General features: G+C 46.2%; 2 protein-coding genes across 2 annotated transcripts in view; one reads left to right on the top strand and one right to left on the bottom strand.

The window, feature by feature from the left end:
* The window catches only part of LOC131291182 (glutamine-dependent NAD(+) synthetase), a 43,938-nt gene that overhangs the window by 6,403 nt on the left and 14,974 nt on the right, over positions 1-22,561 (top strand). Inside the window, exon 3 of the mRNA XM_058320373.1 lies at positions 21,199-21,241. The gene's annotated coding sequence lies outside the window, so the exon portion shown is untranslated. The remainder of the gene's footprint in view (positions 1-21,198; positions 21,242-22,561) is intronic.
* LOC131290362 (cytosolic carboxypeptidase 2-like) overlaps positions 1-22,561 on the bottom strand; it is a 31,086-nt gene that overhangs the window by 5,667 nt on the left and 2,858 nt on the right. Inside the window, exons 2-11 of the mRNA XM_058319512.1 lie at positions 14,679-14,860; positions 8,843-8,995; positions 5,476-5,708; positions 3,246-3,395; positions 2,827-3,133; positions 2,649-2,753; positions 2,392-2,567; positions 894-1,056; positions 626-784; positions 463-531 (exon numbers count right to left, since the gene is read on the bottom strand). Of these exons, the coding sequence (XP_058175495.1) occupies positions 463-531; positions 626-784; positions 894-1,056; positions 2,392-2,567; positions 2,649-2,753; positions 2,827-3,133; positions 3,246-3,395; positions 5,476-5,708; positions 8,843-8,995; positions 14,679-14,860 (1,697 nt within the window). The remainder of the gene's footprint in view (positions 1-462; positions 532-625; positions 785-893; positions 1,057-2,391; positions 2,568-2,648; positions 2,754-2,826; positions 3,134-3,245; positions 3,396-5,475; positions 5,709-8,842; positions 8,996-14,678; positions 14,861-22,561) is intronic.

Raw genomic sequence — 22,561 nt, forward strand, 5'->3', positions numbered from 1 at the left:
ACAGCTGCAGTTACACAACTCGTTTCGTTACTACTTCCACAGAGATCAAAAAGATTACACGTTGAAAACGAAGGGTGGAAACGAATGAAGAGCGGAGAGAAAGCTTGGGAAAGGCTTATCGCGCACAGAGCTTGAGTTACGGGACATTTTATTGCTGGTTGTGTGGTGTGATGCGTTAGATGCGTTTGTTTTTGCATCTTGCTTTTTTTTTACTTTATCATTGGACCGGTTAATGCTTTTTCTTGGCCTTTGATCACAGCCGCGCGAAAGGGATGGAACACAACCACGTCGGTGGATGGGGGATGATTTTCGGAACGACAAGAGGATGGGTGTTTGCGAAAGGACGGGGTCTCAGCTTTCATTGAGCCACCAGAAGCTATCCTGCTGCCGTGTCCGCAGCTCTTTCCGCAGCCTTTTCTCCCTCTTGCGTATTTTCTTAATGCGTCTTAGATAGTAATTTACTTTGATCGGATTATCGTCGTAGTAGTCCATCAGCGTTTCGCAGTACGCCCGACCGATGTGTTCGAAGTCCTGCAGGGTGGGGGTTGGGGAAGAAGGAATGGAAAACACATTCGGGTTGTGAAAATGGTCAACACATCCCGTGCGCCCTCCCCGCGCTACTCACCGCCGTGGAGAAGTGTGTCCCGGCGCGGCCTCCCATCGTGCTGCCGCCGAAGGACGCCTCGAGCGTGTAGCTGTTGGTGACACCGAGCACCCACACCACGATCCGGCCGGTGCCCTCCTTATTCTTCTGTACCTTAAACTTGCAGTTCTCGAAGGAAAACTAAGGAGAGAGAGAGAGAGAGAGATGGTGGAGAACCGGAGCGTTAGCGAGCGTGTGTGTGTGTGTGTGTGTGGACAAGTCCCGACTCAGAGCGATACCGGGCCCGTACCTTGTCGGCGACGTTTTTGTGCAGCATCAGCGGAAACACCTGCTCCAGCAGGCGCCGGTCCGGGTGGCGCTTGAGGTTTTCGCAGCCGTAGATGAACACGTTGTGCTTGCGGGAGTGTGCGTGCATATCGCAGTACATGGCAACGCCGCAATCTTCCATCAGTCTGGCGGAGGGGGAGGGGGGAGGGGAGAGCATTTAATGAAGAGCACTACAACGATGCCTCTTGTGGTAACACTAGAAGCCACTTGTCCTCAATTCCAACCTCAACCTCAACCTGTTTGTTCTCATTAACGTTACCAATAAAGTATCTCTCAATGGCGACATGCTTGTGGTTTTTGGGTGACTTTGTACCGGATAATCGCTCCTCAGCGCGACTTCTCGCTGTTATATTTTTAGCGACATCGATGGTAAATGTTGCCTACCTTTTTTCTGCGACACGGAACGCTCGTCACATAAACAAAATTATACGCAAAACTATCGTTTGAAAATAGACGAACGTCGAGGGCAGATCGTTACCGGCAGCTTCCTTCCCGACTGGGTCATTAGGGAACCAACAAATATGATTTTAATTGATCCGAACAGGTCGGTGTCAAAACGTCTGTTGCACGGCACACGACTTGACGTTGGTTTATTACCGGGGCATCCTATTAGGTATTGCCCAAACATCGACCAACTCATTCACACAAATGCCTCTCATGGAAACATCTTGCAGACACACAATGTTTTCTGAGGACTACCATTGATAGGCCATTTTAATTTGTTGGGGAGATTCTTTTATGTACCAATATTCATGAATCCTTTGCGATGATTCTCTAAAGTATTTCAATGTATAACGCAGAACTAACGTACCTTTATCAACCTCTGACAGATTCAGTGCCAGCTCTTTTGGTGAATTGTAATTTGTCGATTTAATTGCGTATCAGCCTCAGATGATGGGAAATTTTAAACTAAATAAGGATATCGACTTCCTCGACGTGGCTTGTCATACTCCCAGACGAAAAATATAACTCTAAGTTTAGCCGGTTTTCAACCTACGAGAGGTATACATCTCTAGGTGGCGAAGGCTCAGGAAGTCGGCCCTTAACCTATTAGAGCTATACATTTCCAGATGGCGAAGGCTTAGGAAGTTGGTCCTTAACCTATTAGAGGTATACATCATGTAGGTGGCGAAGGCTTAGAAAGGCAGGAGTAAATCCTCACCGATGTAGAAGCTAGTCGAGGGTCTTGAGGGTACGTCAATCGTGAGTGATACAAGATTTGTTTGAGATTCAGAATTCTTGAAATATTGAACACAAGTTTATGATTCATGAAGTAACAAAAATTAATGATCCACAGAAGATGAATGCATCGTTGATCTTCATGAATCTCGTAAGTTTTCGTATCATTAATTCAGATTCACGAGTGTAACCAAATTCAACTAAGTACTACTCTGCTGTACTCTCGTTAGGTTTCCAGCTGGGGAACAACATGTGGTTTCAAGAGCTAGAAAACCACCTACCTTCTTATCATTGCCTTCGTGTTCCATATCGAGGGATAGGTTTCGCGTATAACCGTGCGATACTGGCGGTTTAGGTCGCGGCCGGTGAGCGAGCTGCGCGTATTGCCGACGATGACACCGTCCGGATTGAGCATGGGAACCAGCTTGAATATGAACTTGTGTCGCAGCTTCTTCGCCTTCGGTTCGGGACAGAGAGAAAGAGAGAGAAAAGAGAGAGTTTAATGTCTGGTAAAGCTATGGCAATTCACAGCACCTACCACATACGAATCACCGGTGATGAAATCCATCAAACCCTTCATCATCCACGAAGACGGACTTTCGCCCGGATGAACACGTGCGGTGATGATGACTGCTTTCTTTTTCTGTCCAAAACAAAGGCGGTAAATCAAAACAAGGGCGAGTCCCTATTCAGGTTGGTTGGGCCAGTGGACGTACCTTCTGATTGTCGTCCTCGTGCGTTGTCGGCGCGGTTACGGTGAGATAGTAGACGTTGTTGCCGGCCAGCGAGCGGCAGAGCAGCCGCAGCTTGCAGAACTTCGACTTGACCGGGTTGCGCTGGATGCACATCAGATAGTCCTGCAGGTCGGAGTAGGTGTACGGGTAGCTGTGCGCGAAGTAGACCGTGTCGCCGTCGTACTTGAACTCGATGTTGAACGACAGCGTGAACGAGCTGGTGCCGATGTACTCGTCCTCGTCGTCATCCGCCGGCCGGTGGTGGTAGTGGCTGTAATTGTACCCATTGCTGCACGCAGCAGCGACCGCACCCGGGCGTTTGGGCGCGAGAATGGAGTTGTTCGACATGAGCAAACCCGTAGAAGCGGTTGACAGGCAACTCCACCTGCGCGGCTTCTTACCTGCTGTCCTCGTTGCGGAAGTAGGCGATGTTCTCCCCGCACCGCCGCCACCCGACCTGATTGCATTCGGCGTCCGTCGTCGAGTACATTAGCGGCCGCATGCCCTCCTTGTACAGGCTGTCCGGTTTGGTAAGATTGATGATGGAAAATCTGAGACCCAGAACGAAGCGAATTGAAACAACGGTTAAAGCAATTCCTTTTTATGGGTCTAGATAACGTAGAATTGGTATATATTCGCAAAAGAGTTCTACGGAGCATTTAGAAAATGGGTTAAGCTCGATGCCGTAGAGACACTCTGTTCCATTGCTATAAGTCAACCTTGGTTTGGTGAATGAATATATAGTTCTAAATGAGGTTGCGCTCATAAGTTCACTGAAAGTCAGGCAAACCTGAGATTCATAGACATATTGGTAGTATAGTTTAGTCGAAAGCTACCAAAAACTATAGTAATAAGGACTTAGAGAAATTTGCCAGCTGTTTATTGTTTAAATTGACGTAAAAAGAAGTGTTATTGGGACAGGTGAAACATGTAAACAAAGTAATATACTTAAAAATTAATGTAAAGTTTAGTTTGCTGCAAGAACTTTCTCATTTTCTTTATAGGTATAGGTAAGTATAGGTTGTATTATGGCAACTGGACGTCATGTGGACTTAAATTCGTCAGGTTTTCCCGTGGTCTTTCTTCACGGTTCGCTTCTTTGGCCGTCTTTGGAGAAAAAAGCATGGCCTTCGGTTGCCAAACAACTGTTCAGCCGTTCGCAATGGCGCTTAAAATAGCGCCAGCGAAGGAGACGAAGCAGGCAGAGCCAGGTTCCAGCACACCTAGCGCCGCCAGCATGGTTTTTGATTTAGGAAAATAAACACGGTAGTAGCAATAAAAGGTTCATGCGTGTCTGTTCCGTTTCATTTCGCATCGAACGAAATGCACAACGTGTACGGCATGTGCTTATGGCAAGATGAGGAGTAGGAACCGTCCCGATGGGGCGTAAGATTCACATGTTTCGCACAATATATCGCCCGATCGGGCACGCTTGCAGTTTCCATTTCGGAAAGGGACCGTAACACGGCCGGAAGATGACATACTGCGCGCTACGGGAGCCAGAGTCCGGTCCGGTGACAGTGTCGCTGGTTGTAGGGCGCTATTTATAGCGGGCGAATCCATGCAAACGGTCGCCGGTTCGCTTCTCCCGAGAAGAAATTAACATCAAAAACTCGAAAAACAAACCACAAGATGAACGACGAAAAGATGGAGCCGATAGTCACATCGGTGGCAGCTGCGTCGACTTAATTGGTGTGCGCGCCGTGTCCTGCTCCTGTCCCCGTTCCACTCTCTCCCCCCTCTTCTTTGGGCCTGGTATTGGATGGTCTCGCCCGGTCTACCAGAGAACAACATGCACGCGCCAAATGGCTCTGTCGAAAGGTTCCGAGTTGCTGCTGAGCAGAAAATCCCGAGAAAATCCGCAAACCCCGGCGAGCAAAACATCATCCCACCATCACCCCGAACCCCCCACCGTCGTGTTGTGCGAGCAGCAAAACACGGAACTCTTTGCGCGACGCTCGGGGGATCCCAGGGAACAGCCGGAAAATCAGCTGTTGTCAGCCCGACGACGCTACCGTCCGGGGCGCATTTGTTGATGGAGATGGTCCCGACGCTGGCGGTGCGTCGGATCGTTAAGCGCAATAATCCGGCCATTTCTGCGCTTGCAAACAACACGCTCCGATCGCTTGGTGCGCGTGTGTGGATATTTATACACGACCAGGGAACGCCCAGCGCTCCTCTCGGGGAAGTAATTAATGGCGGGCGCTTGTATGTGTCGTTCGCTGGGACAGGGGAGGAAGGAGCGGTGGCCGTGCTCTTTGGGCGATGATGGAGCGATACACACACACACGCACACGAATCGAATCGACGCGAATCCACAACTGATCACTTTGGAGCGTGGGATGTCTCGAATAGATGTAAGATGACACCCTGCCCGAGCTGCCAGAGCGACGTGTCGCGCGTTTTGCACACGGCCTGCCAGAGATCGGTTTCCATCAGCACGCGGAAATATATCGACTTGACCATTGATGGGTGGTCTGAACCGGTTGATGAAAGACGATCCTGTGAACTGGTGACACCCAGCTGTTTGTTTTATATAGCAAGACACTGGTTACGTAATGGTTACACCCGAAAAGGTGAGGGTTTATGACGAGTTCAGGAGGACTAAGAGATAGAACGGTGGGGACTTACCTGTAGACCACCTTCGCCTTGGTGTTCTTGACCTGGAAGTAGAACCACTGCGTGTGCCGGTTGGTGTACATATCCGGGCGCAGGTAGAGCTCGTAGTACGTCGGTGTGATCTTGATCGCCCGGCCGAGGTTACCGCTCTCGAAGCGCGACTCGAACACCAGGTCGTCCGGGTCGAGCGGCGTCGGATGGGCGGCTGGCTGAGCCTTCGAGCCACCGACGGTCGAGCGGCTAAACTGCGGACAGAAATCGTAAGCCGATGGGTTAGTAGTGTAGTCGCTGTTGACCGCACCGTGCCCGAGAACACCACTCTCGCCGAGCGCCGATGAAGGTGGTGGTGATGTTGGTGGTCGTGGTGGTGCACTCTGCTCGCCCTCCGAGTCGTCCGACTCGTTGTCGCAATCGTCGACGCTATAGTAGTCGTTGCTGCAGCTGCTAGCGGTCTTCTGAAGTCCTGGAACGGCCAGTACCAGGTCTCGTTTTCGTTCGAATGGAGATCTAGGGCCAACTTCTGGGCTACAGCTCGTGCTACTGCTGTGCGTGTCAAGCGCTATGGCTGGAACCTCAGGTTCAAACACTGCGCAAGGAGTTTCAGGATCTTCCAAATGGGCGTCAACACCCTCTTCACCATCAACCTGGGTAGTGTCCTCTGGAGCTCCAGAACATTCTGAGCCTCCTTCGGGAATATCAGGTCCCAGCGCGGTACCCCTTGGTACTACCATTTCAAGGGGTTCAAAACAATCGACACCTATGCCTTCCTTCGAGCTACAGCTCGTGTCCCGTTGTAGTTCCAGCACCACTTCCCGCGTCTTTACACAATCTTCGTCTTCAGCGACGGTACTGTCAGTGGCGTAGCCATTCCCGGGAGCGCCAAAAGCGTTGTCGATCTCTACGATCCTCACTTGGCGTTCGGGGGTTTCGGAACATCTCACCGACGCGTCCAGTTCTAGGTGAGGCTGCAGCGGCTCCAGCTCGCTGCTATCGCCTGCCGAGCCTGCTGCCGTCAGGCACTCATTTTGCTCATCGTACGGTCGCACCTCGCGCGTATCGTTCATCTCGTCGTACGAGTACTGGTAGTCGTCGTACTCGCTTGGTTCCCACTGGAGAACTCGCGCCGCCAGCTGTCGCTGCTGCCGCAGTAACCGGCGGCGGAGTATGCGCAGCTGGCGCAGCGTAAGGTACTCCGCGTCAGGCGGTGGCGTCGGTGGCATCGCCTCCAACGGTTGCGGCGACTTCCGCCGTCCCTGACCGGTCTCCTCCTCCTCTGCCAACGCTTCCGGTGGCGGCGTCGATGGCGAACCGTCGTCACCATGCTGTGCCAGGCAGGAAGGGACGTAGGGATGTAAGGGAGGGTAGGTGAAGGTTGGAGGCATTGGTCGGTGGTGAACAGTGATGCGCATACCGCATGCATCAACATGTGCAGAAGCGATAAGAAATGGTGGTGGATGAAACGTGGTAGGGGCGGTGTTCGGTGTGGGGTCAGTCGATCGTCAGTGTAGGCGTCGAGGTGGACGAGAAAAAATAGAACCGAAGAGCAATAGACAGAACAAAAAAAAAAAGAAAACAATGGAAAGGAAAACTAACTAAATAGAAATAGCGGTAAACACAGAACGCAACAGCAGAGGCAGAGCGAGCGGTTCAAGCGGTGGTTCACGTACGTCATCATGTCTCGATAATGAGCACAAAGACAAACATAAACACGCACACACACACACGGACACTGCCCAAGCGATTCGCGAGGAGAAGCTGGGATTTCCCGGGAGGCAAATCTTAAACTGTGTGTGTATAAGTGATGGGCAAAAAGGGTCTGCGACCGGTTTTGGAGCGATCCGACTCCGGTACGAATCCAGATCAAACTCTGTTTACCGATTTATGTTTTCTGTTACCAATATTTAGTACTAGTATTAGTTGGTACAAATGCGTATTGCAAGGCAAGTGTAAGCGACCGCAGATTTTTTCTTAAAGTACGTTGACTTCCGAGCGTCTTTAAACAATTTTTTTTAATACAATCTTTTTTGATAAAATTATAGCCTTCAAATATATTACTGCACTACTATTTTAGTGTAAAAGGCTGATGTTGATTGCTGGTGTCACCCGCGAAATGGGTGACGTGGCAGTAAACGTGTTTATCAACAACGTAGGAGCAATCTGAGCTTAGCTGGAACAATCCGGATTTGGCAGGAGCAATCCGAAGTTGAATCCAGCTTTTTTAATACCCTTATTAGTGGAGCAATAGGTGGAATCGCATACGGATTTATGTAATTTAAACGATCGTTTGTACTGATTACAATGACAATTTATTTCGACGAAAACGATTGACAAATGCATCCAATTCTTCGAAAATAAACGCTAGACGACAAATTAAACGATAGTTAACTAAACAAATCCGTATGCGATTCCACCTAATATTACTGTCATTCGATTTTGGAAAGTAGTGTCTAATCGTGTTTGATAGCACTTTTGCGGTCACCGGGCACGACCGGTTTCGATTTGCTTTCGACTGAAATGTTTATGTCAAATTGGCGATTTGTTTACTTTTTGCTCTGTTGGTTACAACAGGTTTTGTTCGCTACTCTAAGTTGAACAATACGCTAAATTTGAACATAAAATGATCAAAGAACTGCAAAACCCATTTGGCTGAACTTTGTGTCAAACGCCTTTATGTCAAGCGCGCTGCCAAGGGTCTATTTTGACAGAAAACTGCTGAGCTAAGATGACAGTAAAAGTCATCGTGTAATAAGGGTATACGGATTTGGGAGTGGTTTTAGCAAAAGCGGAGTCGGAGTCCATTCCCGATTTCCCATCACTAGTGTGTATGTGTGCGGGTGGCGATGCGGTTGGGGAAGGATGCGGGGCAGTGGGGCAGCGGGACATTTAGTATTTGTTTACGAACTTCGTCTTTCTGGCGCCGGCCGCTTTAACGATGGCTCGTGCAGGACACACGAGGACAGCACACTGGACTCGACTGGACCGGTTAATGATATGCACGCTCTTGGGATCACCTTCTCTCCCCTTCGTCTGCCTTCCTCGACCCGTCCACCCTCTTCCTCCCGCTCCGTTTTGGTAAGCGAGCTGGCCACTGGGAGTTGGTGTTTGCTAATGGAAGAGGTGTGTTTTCCGTCGTCGTTCGTACGAATGGCAAAGCGCAACGGCAGCAGGAAGGACGAGCACAATATGTACAGAAACAGAGAAATAGACACACGCACACACACACCAACAGCAACACAGCGAAACACAGCGAGAGCGAGCGGTGGGCGACACGGAAACGTCACGGACAACACGGGGGCGGCTAAGGCGATTGGATCTCGGTATCTGATCTGCTGCGGGCTTATCTGCTATTAGTGGGACGCGCGCCTAGAGGGTCACTTACGTAGTGGACGGCGCTGGTGGGATTGTAGTTGTACACGATGATGCCGTTCTCCTCGCCTACCGGGCGCGGCTGTAACTCCTTCCCGGTCGGCTGGTAGTACGGTTCCGGCGTTTCCGGTGCGTCATCCAGATGGTACACGCGCTCCTCGAGTACCTGTCGATGTAAACAGTTTTGTAAAAATATCAATCAGCAAATGCTACTAGGTGAGCGGTGTCTGCTTGGTCTTATGTAGGGTTTAGCTTCGGGAAACTCGAGGATAATAAAGCGGGAGCTTTAGCCTTTGTTATCGTCCTTTTTGTCTTTACTTTCGGCGAGTTAAATTTCACTTGGTTTGTTCTCATTTCCTCCTCATTTAGTTCAGTAAAGTATAATTTATACATTCTTACCATTTAAACACAAACATTTCATTCATCTTTTGTAAAGATGTCTTCCCTCTTGTATTATCAACTTTTGAGCTAACCCGTATTTGTTTTGATTTGTTGTTGTTGTAATAGTGGTTAATTTCAAGCAAAGGCTTTTCTCATTTCTAATTTACATAGTAACGCATCCAAAGTTTGAACAAAGCATGGAACGAAAACAAACTCTGTAAAGTTCAGGCATACGCAACTCTAAAATCAATTAGAGGTGTCACTTTTTAACGTAAAAAATCTATTTCTATTTTCCAAACATGTACTTTTGTATTCAATTTCTGTTTTCTTCCGAAAAAATGAATGTTGAAAACACATTTAACACCTTGTCATTGGTTCTAAAAAGTTTTTATCCCATAAATAAATGAAAATGCTACATAAAAATTATAGTAATATTTAATATCAACTCTTTGGGATGCTAAGTCTTTGCTTTTAAAAAAACCGTCGGTTTAATAAATGTTATAAACTCATTTTGTTAAAAAAGATTGTAGTAAAAAGTGTGGTAAAAACGCTTGCCAGGCAACGTGTTAAATCATTTTTGAATTATCAATAGTAATCAAAAAGTAAAAACACCCAAAGATAATCAAATAATGATGTTCTAAAGATCCTCAAAATATTACAAAAGTATGAAAAATTGTAACATTTTGAAATAGACCGCTCCAAAGCATACGGGAATTTGTTCCGAAAAGCAATACTATGTCGTTGTTTAGATTTTATTCCACACTAGAACTTGATCCTCCTGTCCTCCCCAACCGTTTTCAAATGTTTTGTATTATTCATTGCGCACTTCTTCAAGCGCCAATCCCTTTTCATCGTGTTTTGTTGCGTTTCATATTCAGCAACGTATGTTAATGTTGCTTTCTAACCTTTCCGTTTCATTTAATTTCCATGTATCGAAGCACGCCGAGTGTACGTCATTAATATATGTTAACGATGTTCGTACTTTCTGTACCATGGAATATTAAATGCGCATGTATCGCCTACGCTAGGACCAAAAAATCAGCTCCTTGTGGTTCCTTGAACTCCCGAAAGACGTTTCCAATGGTGACCTTTTCGACCAAATTTAGCTCCAGACAAGGGATTAGTGCGATCGTAGCCTATCGTTAGCAAGTGCTGGTGCAATTAGCAGCTTGGCAACACGTTAAACGTAGCATACCGCAATTAGGCGATTGACTAGACCAGCCAAAAGGGAAAAAAACGCTAGCTCCGGGCTAGCAGTTCGTATTAGCAATTTAAATGAACCGATAACGAAACCGACCGAATGTACACGATCGGTTCTCCTTCGGTGGACGTTCAGGAAGCAGGGGGGAGGTCGTTCGGTGTGTAGGTGTGAAAAAAGGTTTTTCAATCGAAAAACAAGCCGTTCGTGAGTGATTTTGTTTCGTTTTGCGGTGACGTAACTTGGACGGTGGATTGAATCAAGGAAAGATGATAACCGTGCCAGTTCGTTGCGCCCAGTGTGCTGTTGTACTTGACAACTTCTCCCACATTTCGTTCCCTCCCCCTCCCTTACCTTTGCCGGAGCCTTTTGTGTCGGTGGAAAACCCGCCAGGGCAAGGGGCATTATCATCGCACACCTCTTTGCCGAGGGCAATCCAAGGCACAGGGACAAGGGAGGCGGGGGGAGGAAGCATACGGGTGGGGGTGGGTGGTAAATCGGATCGATTCTGAGCCCTTTTAGTGGGCCACCCGGGCTTTCCCGTGTCTTTTTTTATTTATTTCCTCTGTTCTGCCGTCTACGCTAGGAAAACGGGGTTTTCCCTCCGTTTTTCGTGATGAATAGACACCGGGAAGGGAGAGCGCAAAGGGTGGGCTTGTGAGGTCTAAATTTAGCTCTTCGCGCTTCCCGTAGACGGGGGAAGAAAAAACAAGCGAGTGAACTGGAAAGGGGCAACGGACAGAAGTCATTGTACCTTATTTTAATGGAATACCCGAAATTGCATGTTCCACGGATTGAGCACGTTTGGTGTATGTGTGTGTGTGTGTGTGTGCTTCGATGAACGTAGGTGCCAGGACGAAGCGGCCGGGGGGTATACCTTATCGGTTATTATGGATTCCAATTTCTTCGATCGGCACATTCTTTTCTTTGGCCTTCCAGAAGAAAGCCAATCGGTAGCTCTCGAAGCAAGAGAGGGGTACGAGGGGAAATTTCTCCGTAATTGGAAGGCTTTGCTGATGGAATTTTTATTCGGCTTTGGGCGGCGCCCTCTGTCGGCATCGGTTGGAAAACCCAAAAAGAGTATTTCCGAAAAATAACGAACCAAAGAATGCTTCCCGCACAAAAGCATAAAGGTACGGCACTTGCGAGGTGCTGTGCGGAGTGTTTCCCCCCGAGGCGGGGTGGGAAAAAGAAAATCTCCCAAAACGTTGACGTGGAACGACAACAACAGGAAGAAGAAACGAAACCGAGCGAGTAATAAATAAACGTACCATCCAGGGCTCCTCTGTTGGCCGAGACTCGTCTGTGGTTTTGGGGATGGCTCGGGGGTTGTGGGAGGGATTTGTGGGCGAGAGGGTAAATTAATTTCACCTCCTCCAACCACCCTCTGGCCAACGACGGCTTCGACTCCGAAAGGAGGTTCCCTTTGATCTTCATATTTAACCAATCCAACCTCTCGGAAACGAAGGCATTCCCGGGAAATCCTTGTGGGTCCGTGCACGTGTACGTGTGTTTGCGTGAGTGCTTACCCTCTGACTGGCGTATGTCGAGAAAGTGTGTGGTTTTTTTTTTCCTTTACATTTTCCATTTTTCCTTCACCACTTCGCTACAACAGCGCGCGATTGCGATGAAAAGTTTTCGCGGCGCGCACGATAGGAGATTTGTCTGATGCTGGTGGGGTGGGGGGGAGGGGAGTGTCCGGGGAGACGTCCAAACCAGTGCCCATGGGCTTCAAGCGGTTGTACTTTCATTTTCCGCCTGCAAAAAGTACAAGCCCGCGCGGAAAAGCTGGAAAGTTTCAAGGCTCCGCAGGGCGCGTGGGGAAATCAGTTTCGCTCGGACATTCGACCCCGGCGCGGCTTTAAAATGGAGGTGGAATAATTTTCCAGTGGAAAAATGAGTTTTTCCCCCTTCTTTTCCCTCAATCTGCTCTGCTTTTCCGATCGGAAAGGAGTTCGCCAGTTCGTTTGAAGAAGAAAACTTTCTCCAAACCAATCCCAAAGCAGCTCCAATACGCTCCATGCCTATTTGTGTGTGTGTGTTTTTATGTATGCATGTGTGTGTATGTGTGTGCATATGCGTGTGTGCACTCTGCATACGTTTCGGGGTAGTGGGAAAAAGCCGGTCTTTTCCGTTGCAATAAATCATCAGATGAAAGCAGAAAAATAAAAATAAAGCCACTCTTCCACCCGTCCCTCCCACCCTTAAACTAAACGTCACAAAAGGCCACAACCGAAACTAAATATAGTTTCCTAAGCCGAATGCGCTACACGTCACGCAATGTACGCGATTCCGTGTTTTTAGGGGCCCTCTGCGTCATATAATTAGCAGCACAAGGGAGGGAGAAGTTTGTTTTTGTTTTTATTTTTTATGCTTTATGTGGCGTCAAAACCTGCTGGAACAATTTCGCGAACTGCAAGTTGGAAGCGCTTTCCAAATCAGAAAGGAAAAAAAAATCGATATATTTATATACTTATTGAAATGTATTTTGAAAACAAACCAAATAGATGTTAAAATGGCAAACTACTAAATACATATTTTATTGATAATTTGTCAACAAACCAATAAAGCGTAAGATGAAAATATGGTAAACAATATATCTTTTAACGGTTTCCAAGATGATTGAATTGATCAAAGATCAGATGGTAAACAGGTAAATTATTTACGGTTTTTAAAGCAAACCAGTTAACCTCAAGGATGAAAACTGGAAACTGGAAAACTTCAGAAATTGAAGCAGTTTAAGCTCCCCAACCGTACAAAGCGACACCTCTTCATTGTAAAGAACAAAGTTTAAAGCCAAGAGTGAGTAGATCGTTGCTGCGTCGAATTTAATCTCTTTAAAATTATTTTCCATTTTTTTTCTGTTGCGTTTCCCTTTTGATTTTTTATCTTTCCTTGCGTAATTATTCTGTCGTCAGAATCAACAAAATCAAATCGGTCGCATGCTTTGATCGCGGCGCTTCCCAATCAAAGGCAGAAGCAAGATAACATACGGGTTTCGAGTTTTTTCCCCTTTGGGGGTGCCTTCGGGGTATTTTCCTAACCCCCTTATCTACATTTCCCCGAATCGGTGGGCCCCCCGCTGTGACGTTCTGGTATGCATAATTAATGTCTTACTTTCCGTTCGAAACGGAAAGCACGGCGCTGATCAGCGTTCGGGAGAATCGCAGCAGTAATAATGAACCCCGATGGCAAGCTGGCTAATAAGGCAAGCGTAAGGGCAGCAAACAGAACGAAAATCTCCTTCCGCGGCACGTTAATTAACATACACCGGGTAAAATCGCAACAAAGCGCCGGGAAAACCGAAAGCTGTGTGGGGGTTTATCGTAAGTTTTTTGTTTGTTTTGTTTTTTAGGAAACATGTTGCGAGGTCGCAGTGTCATCGCGACCAGGGCAAGGGTTTAAAGGAGAATTAAACGGTGGAAGAAAAAAAATGAATGGAAAACAAATTCAAACAAGGAGTAAGGAACCGTGATGTGGCAGTTTAATTTTGATTCCATTCTCCTTCCTTGCTCTGTGTGTGTGTGTGCTTGTACTTTAGTTTTTCTTTTACTTCTTTTATTTAACTTTGTCTTCGAATTTAGGAGTGCTTGCTTGTGGATGGGTTTTCTTTTTTTTTTCTTCTTCTTTTCCCATTCGCCTCTTCAAGTGAACGACCATGCGCCTCCATTGAATGCGATTTTCCCATCGCCTCACAACGTGTGTATGTGTGTGGCGTGCGTGTGCAGGTGTCGGTGCGGAATCCTTTTGCGACACAGACAACCGGTTCAGCTTTCAGCGGCTTTCGCCCGAGCGGCTTTTTACCCCCAATTTTCGTTGAGTCATTTTCCAGGCACGAAGAGAGAGAGAGAGAGATAGAGAGAGTGGGAGGGAGTGGTAGTCAAAGTTTGAAGTGGAATCGCGCGCCAATGGTTTGAATTTGTTTTTTTTTTGTTGGTTTTTTCTTTCAATTCGGTTCATGATTGAAACCAACCCCTGGTTGTCTCGCGTTCCGTACTTCGGTTAAACACCTTTCTTCGCTTCCTTTCATTTCGTTTTATAGACACATTTGATTTTGTTTTTTCAGTCCGTGTTTTTTTTTCCTTCGTTCTTGTTCACTGGTCGGTTTGTTTGGTTGGTTGGGATTGTCTAGTCTGAGCGTCTGCTGTAGACCTTTCTTGTGTTTGCGTTGTTTATTTTTTTTTTCGTCGCGTGAAATCGTGCTTCGCTCGAAGGTGCTTGTGCGTGTGTGTGTGTGTGTTTGCATGTTTGTGCACCTTCTTCACCTTACCTGACATTCGATGGGCCATCGGGGAGCCTGCTGGGGGCAGTCATAGTCTCGTTCCTTCGGCAGTGCGAACAGTTCACGCGGCTCCTTGAGGCGAGCGATCGGCCGTAGCGTCTTCGAGTCCGTGTTCACCTCGAGCTGGTGCGTCTTCAGGCTGTTCGACAGAAAGCTGCCCAGGTAGCCGGCTGATGAAAACGTTTGCAACAGAGGAAGAAGAAAGAAAAAAAAAAGAAGTTAGGTTAGCCCGGGGAGTTGGTACTGATTTTCCAGTTTTCTCGCTGCCTTTATTTTCTTTCTTTTTCTGCCTCCGAACGAAACCAAATCACGAACTTTCACCCACCAACCGGTGATCATATCCGGTTTGCTTCCCTTCGCGAGTGATGATGCTGAAAAATGCTCTTATTATCCTCGGGAGGCTAAACTAGTTAGCAAGGGTTCGTGAAAAGAAAAATCTCGAACAAGTAGAAAACAGGTTGGCGTTCGGTAAAAGAACCATAAAGGAGTTGAAACCAGTCTACCTATTTAGTAAGAAGTTCTACTATTCATAAGTAGTAACTAATTTAAAATAAACTTCAGCCGTCCTTCGTCAAAATGTGCTAAGTAATTATTCTATTTAGAATAGTTGGTTGAATAATTTGTTTTATAAAATGTTAAATCAAGCGAATTCTGTTTTATCTCCCCATTCCATACTCTAAACTCAAAAAAAGGTTAAGCACTGATTCAATTTGATTTCCAAGTGTAATTCTTCTGTTCTTTTAACACGTTCACTACAAATATGGGGTGACAGGTGGGGTGACGCAAGTTGTCACGAAACTCATATATTATTACTATAATACAGTGGTAAGCTATCGTAAATGTACAAATTTATCCTTTGGACAGCTTGATTTATTTGTTGCTTGTTTAAAAACAACTTTCAGTATATGTTTTACAATCAAATTGCATCAAAAATTGTTGTACTAAAAAACCGTTTTAAAAACGCTTGGCAGTTAACGTGTTAAATACTCGTAAAAGCGATATTTGCAACCACACTCTCGAGGGTACGTTCTGTTTCGGTACGGTGATTTTTCTTTTAATTGAAACCTTGATCTTACACTCTTAAATAGCTTTCATTATCGATGTGATGCAAAATCACGCCGAAAGAATCTCTCGAGGAAAATTGATTCAAAAAAGGGTTTCTCCTTTCTCCTGCGAAAACTTTCAAGAAACCTGGGGAACGGGTGGTGGCGGGTGGGGGTGTTGGTAAAGGGTGTATGGCACGTGCATTAAAAATGTATGACCCTTAATGAGCTGCTCAACGAGAGGAGCCGTACGAGCCAACGTGCTTTTGAGACGCGTGCGGTCGGAACTTTTCCGCCTGGATGCGGTTGGACGAGGGGAAACGGAGGGTGGGGAGGAGGGAAAGGTGACGGGAATGAAGGTAAGGAAAGGGTATTTAGCGCTCAGAGCGGATGACGGCGTTCGCTGTCGACTGCCTGCTGATGATAAACTACGCCGATGGAGGCGCCTGGTGGTTTGTTCAAAGTGAATCTTTTTTTTTTTCTTCACCCCCGCCAAACCGCCATTTTTATTCACTCTTATCTTAATTTGGCACCAGTCAAACAACCCCGAGAGGCTAGAACCGTATCCAACTGCCGGCTGTCAAGCGCGAGTGTAAAATGTCCAAATGCACTGACAAAATCACCCAAAAAACCCCCGTGAAGATGAGCTGTCCCATCGATCAGCTGTTCTCGGAGGGTGGGGGTGGGGACGCAAATGAGTGGCGACCGAATGTTTACAAAAACATTGCGCCGTGCGTTTCGCTTCGCGGTCGAGCCGTGGCGGGACATTTTGCTGCGTCCGCGTCGCTTTTTTGATTGAAAGTTTCAGCTCGTTTGGTTTTGGTTTTTTCCTCCTATCGGTTTTTCGTGCTGGTGTGCGGTTGCATCTGTCATGAATGCATTCCGGGGGGGGGGGGGGGGGGGGGGGGTAGCTTAAGGGTAAGTTTCGACTCTTTGCCGCCAAGAGTTTTCCGCGGGAAATCTCTCGCACGCAAACAAAATAGGATGATGCGTACCGAAAGGTTGGTGGAAGGTTTGATCAGGGTCGCTTTTTGATCGTGGAAATAAACCGGAACCGGGACGATCCTACACTCGCACTTACATGCACACTAACACGCACTCACGCACATACACAACACTCACAACACTCTAAGGCACGGTGGGACGAGCTTTGTTGTGCCTTTCGCGTTTGTTTTTGATTTGTCGGCTCACAAAACACGGCTCGATTGGGTTGAAAATCGCAACACACACACGAAAAAAAAAAACCCGGCGGATGGATACTTGCAGTCGCTCCCGGAGTTGCGTGTATGTTTTTTTGAGGTTACGCGACGGGGTTGTGTTGTTGTGCCACTGCTACCGAAATGACTGACCAGGCGTCTCCACCGCGTAGCGTCTACCGAGCGACTGACGGCGCAATCCTGCGACCGCCTGGCTTGTTGTCTCGCGAGCGCACCGTGTGTATGCATGGGAATGTCTCGAGGGAACGCTGCTCAACCCCTCTTTCCCGCCCTTTCCCATCATCCCGCCAACCCGTGTTGTGGCAGGCGCTTTCCTTTGTGTGCACCCGTGTGCCCGTTTTATTTTTCTTTCCCTGCTGCTTGCTGCTGCTGCTGCTGTTATTCCTTTAATTTTTATGCTCTTTTTTCAACCCCCCACCCCTCCCTCCCACCCCTTCCACCACGTTTCGTTGAAAGAAAGCGATGGCGAAGGGGGGGAGCGCGCGAGCGCGTGTGTGTGTGTGCTAGAGCGAGCAGGGAATACCGATGGTGGTGTTCCCGGTGCGAGAGAGCGCCTGTGAATGTCGCGAGCGAACCGGAGCTCTTTGCCTTTCGAAGCTCAGCTGATGCAGATTTCACGTAACCGTTACGCTTGCACGGTGGGAATGCAGCCGGCCAAAATGACACAGTCAACTATTTCTGGTGTGAGAGCGAGTTCTGTTTTGGTCTCGTGGTTTGCCGCATTATTTCGTCCTGCGGATTTTACCGTATTCTCTTAACGGTTTAAATTCCTCCTTTTCTAATTTAGTATTAACAATGTATGGTGGTTTGCCGTGCATTGTGACGTTATTAGTACCAATATAAACGTATGTACATATAATATAGGTATAAACACGCTGACTGCCAAGCGTTTTTAGCATACTTTTTTAGTACAATCTTGTTTTTAAAAAAATTTGTTAGTGACTTTAATTAAACCGACGGTTTTCGAAGACTAAGCAAAGACTTAGCATCCCACAGAACTTGTCTTGAATATTACTATAGTTTTTATGTTACATTTAGAACTAGTTACTGCTGTCACCCTTTTTTTTTGGTGACGTAGCAGTCAACGTGTTAAAACTATTTTCTACTACTATCACAAATTCAGATACAGTTCTTGACCCAATCCAATTCTTTATTTGCCAATTACTCTATTCCATTTAGTAGATATTTATCCGATGCTAATGATATTATTTATAATGTTTGTATAATGGTGTGTTATAGGTTACGTGCGACAAAAAGAAGTAATATTTTATAATGCTTTGAGAAGCATTGGTTTTCGTCGTATGGCCAAGATTGAATTTTTCCCCGTTGCCATTACTTTAGTTTTAACTTATTTTATGTTCGGCTTAAGTTTTGTCCATCGGTTGTATCCAGCGTGAACTTTTTATTTCTCTTTTTAATCATAACAACCTGCTGCTTTGGTAGGAAAGAAACAAGAAAACTGGGAAATAGGGAGAGTGGAACCATAACGAAACCGCCGGATGGAGTTAGGAAAAGGTAGGAAGGTTGGATAAAGAAAAGAAACTCGTAAGCATACGAAAGATGCGTAGGCGACCCGACGTAACGCAGGCAATGTAAACCGGGAATCATTCTCGAGAGCATCACACCAGCATCGGTCGTGATCACACCGTGTCTTGCCAGTGAGTGTGTGTATGTGTGTGCATGTGCATCCTCTAACAGGTTGCAGCGGGGCGAACTTTTTCGAGCGGTACGCAACTCTTGATGCACTCGAGATGACGTCGCTTGTAGCATCACCAAAACAACACCGAATTTGTTGAAACCGTCACTAGGCATTGATGGAATTTTAACACATTCGTCCATCTTTTGTTTGGTCAAATTATCAAATAAAAATAGATCCAACATCAAACATTCGGTACGTTTGTTTTTTTTTCTAAATATTTAAATGCCCTTGTTTGTTTCGGTAAAAATAGGTTGTTTATAAAAATGTTTATTTATACTTATCATATGATCCTTTAAAATTATCTAGGAATATTTCCCTTCGGACTATGTAGATTTGTCCATCGTTTCTCCATTTTGTTTTCGGGCAAAACTTCGTTCTTGTTTTGCTTGTTTCGAAAACACATTACCTGTTTCCATTTTAAACGTTTGATTCAATTTTGTCTCGTTTTTGAGAGGTTATGCTTTCTTATTTCTTGCCGCACCCGGCTTGTCGATGTGTTTTTAGACAACTCTAAGTGCCATTTTAGCGAAGTGGTGATGTATGGATGTTTCTTAACCTGTTTCAACAACTTACTTCTTCCGTTTATCTTTCGGGCACAAGTACTACCCCGAATGTAAGTGGTCCGTGTGTCGAAACGTCCGGGTGGAATTCTGTACTTCCCCGCTTGCCCTCGCCACACCTCCCCGCCCGTGGGTTTGTAATAGCCGAGTATGAAAAATGTGCGATCCACGAGATTCTGCTCCGGAACAAGCAGAGGCATTTTGCCTTTTGATTATTTATTTTCCGAAGGAAAAAGTGAACATCGTTCAGACCCTGGCATACGCTTTTTTCCCCTGCCCGGGTGGGTAGGAGGGGTATGGAAAGGTTGTCTGCTTAGAAAACACGTGTGGGTGTGTGTTTGTGTGTGTGCGCGTTCTTGTATTCTTCCCTGCGAGGGAATTAGAAACAAAAGTTTGAAAAACAAAACCGTTCCCCGTTTGGAAGGTGATCTTTGCGGAAAGATGGTGAAAATGCACGGGTTTTTCTTTTCTCGGCATGCTTGTACCTTCGTTCAGCAATGTGCGTGGTCGCTTGCCACTTTTTGCGCTTGTTCTTGAGTTGCTCGCTTGACGGAAGCCTTTTCTTTTCCTTGTGGATATTTTTTTTCCCCCCGGTTGTTTTTCTTCATCATGACGTGACAGGTCGCGTTAACATCGCGCGAAAAAAACAACATAAACGCACACTCACACACACACACATCCAAACATACATTTGCACATTTCATCGACCCCGAACGCTTCCCTCCTCCCATCCCGCAATCCTCCCTTTGCCTCGACTCGAATGAAAAGTAACCCCAGGCGACATGGTGGCGCGCTGGATTGTTTTACTCCCCCCCCCCCCCATTCCCCACCAACCTTCCTTTACCCTCCGCTAGGATGATATTTGGCATGTGAAATAATATTGTTATCTCATTCCGAACTTAAGCGAACGGCGTCGTCTTTTGCTAGAACACGGACCCGAGCACGAATAAAAAATACGTGGGCGCTGTTGGAAAGTGATCTTTCATAATACGCTTGTTGTTCGCCCGCCCGCCGGCAACAGAATTCCGAAGAAAAAGAAACCGACGCACACACACACAAACAAACAAAGCAAAAAAGGCAACAGTACAAGCGGTTCGTTTTGCAAAACGGCAGGGACAGGGCGAAGAGAAAGGTGAAAAATCGGTGCCGGTGTAACGTCATGTAACGCGTTCGTGCGTAACGTTCAGCGGTCGTCAACACCATCTAGTGATTTTTATTTATTTTAAATTTTTTGGCGTGTGGGGTCTGTATTTTCGCTGAAAATTTTCTATAGTTTAATTTACACTTGAATCCAGCAGGCCATAACATTTTATTTTGTAAAATTAATTAAACCTACGGTTTTGGAAAACAAAGCAACGATTTAGTGTTTAAGCGCGAAATGTCGTTATTGTTACCAAACTGATGACAAAAAAATGCGCAAGGCAAGAGAGAGAGAGACTTATTTAATTGATGCTGTTATATATTCTTTTTCGGGGGAAAATGTGAGTCTAGTTGTTGGTGCAATAATGTATGTCCAAACACAATCAGCTAGTCTAAACGATTTCACAAAGTGTTAACACTAAGCATCCCAAAGGATTAAAATTTTGGATTCAATTCAGCGTAAGGACATAGTCAAATGAATTTTCTCTGGTAATCAAAACATTTTTACCACATTATTTTCGGACATTATTTGGTTGCAAATCAATCAAGTCCGGTGGAACTGTTGATGACTATATGCAAGATGATTTTGGTCCAACAACATTGCTAAAATGTTTAATCAGGAGGAATTATTCCCATTAAAAAAACGTTATTTCATCAGCAACGCACACTGTGGCGGTGAGTCACTGTTGTTTTTTTCATCATGACATAACAGGTCTCGTGCTTTCATTTCGCGTACAAGAATGCTTTGGAGTTTCAAATTTTCGCTTTTTAAATGTTATTAAGATTTATTTATTTAAACATTAAATTGTTACAATTGAATTTTAACGTTATATTCATTCTGTTTTTCAGCTTAAAACATCCGAGTGCTGCCGGTTTCACGCATCCACACAGGGTAAGTGTGTTTTATTAGAATAACTATACCGTATTTATATGCAACTTATCCATCACCGAAGGCGAAGATAGTAGTTTGGGAAAATGTTAAACTCGGAAAAAACAAGTTTTGTAAAGTCTTCCTGTTTTTTTTCAAAAACACAGACAAAGAAGTAAAAGCAGGGTTGCCGAAGACTGGCGTTGTTGGTGTTGGTCGATTTTTGGCGGTCGCACAATCTCGCCTGACGCTTTCGAAACCGGCTGCGGAGGGAAAGCTTTTTCCCCCAATGCACGTGATGCCGATCGGTGATCTTTCGATGCAGGGGTGTGCATGTGTGTGTTTGTGGCAAAAAATAGCCATTGTCTCGGCGGCGGCGGCGACCGATTCGCGCGTTCGATCGATGCGAGCGTTCGATCGAGTCGCGCGCGACATTTGCCGGTGGGTGTTTTATTTGATTCCATTTTCGTTTTTCACGGTCGCTTGCATCATCGCAAGTGAGTTATAAAACGAAACCGCTGATCGTACGCCAACTGTTCGCGAAGGGAGGGCCATTTGTCTGCTATTGTCCTGCCGGGTAGCGTTTGGTTTAGAATTTCTGCTCGCTCTCTCTCTCCTTTCGGTGGGCGGCGGGCGAGTGGATGACGGGGAGGATGCTAGTTGACCCTTCGAACCAGAACACTATTCTTAACCCGCCCCCCACCCCACACCTGAACATCTGTTCGGGCCCGTCGGTGCTGCCTGTCAGCTGTCTTGGCGAGGTTTCGTTTGATGCAGCTGCGCTGAATGTCGCCCGAATGTCGCCCGCTCGAGAAAGACAGTGAAAAACACACCTACAAACGATGACGATGGGGTGCAGGAGGAGGAGAAGGAGGAGGAGGAGAAGGAGGAGGAGGGTAGGAGAACAGTCGCGAACAGTCGGGCAACAGCTGACGAGGATGCCCCCGAGCATGAGGAAACGCTTTCTTGGCCGCGAAAAAAAAATGTCACACTCTTTATCTTTATCTCGTGACGCAGCGACCGATTATTTCTCACCGTTTTATTTCACTGCTCAGGAATGCGTCAGGTTTTCAAGTGCTTGAAATGTTCGATGACAATTTTAAATAAAATGTGCCCTTACTTTTCGAGAACATAACTACACAAAGTTGGTTTTCTAGGACGGATTTTTTTTTTAATTTTTAAGACTCACAGTTGAAGTAGAACGAACGATTGCATTAAAAACATAGACAAACTTTCATCGGTGATAAGAAAAAAGATAAAAAAGCTAATTGAATGAAGTAATTTTTGTTGTAAAGTTACATCTTTTAAGTACTTTCGAAAAATATTCTGGAAGGCACTGCACAC

The sequence above is a fragment of the Anopheles ziemanni genome, chromosome X (assembly GCF_943734765.1).
Source record: "Anopheles ziemanni chromosome X, idAnoZiCoDA_A2_x.2, whole genome shotgun sequence".
Lineage (NCBI taxonomy): Eukaryota > Metazoa > Arthropoda > Insecta > Diptera > Culicidae > Anopheles > Anopheles ziemanni.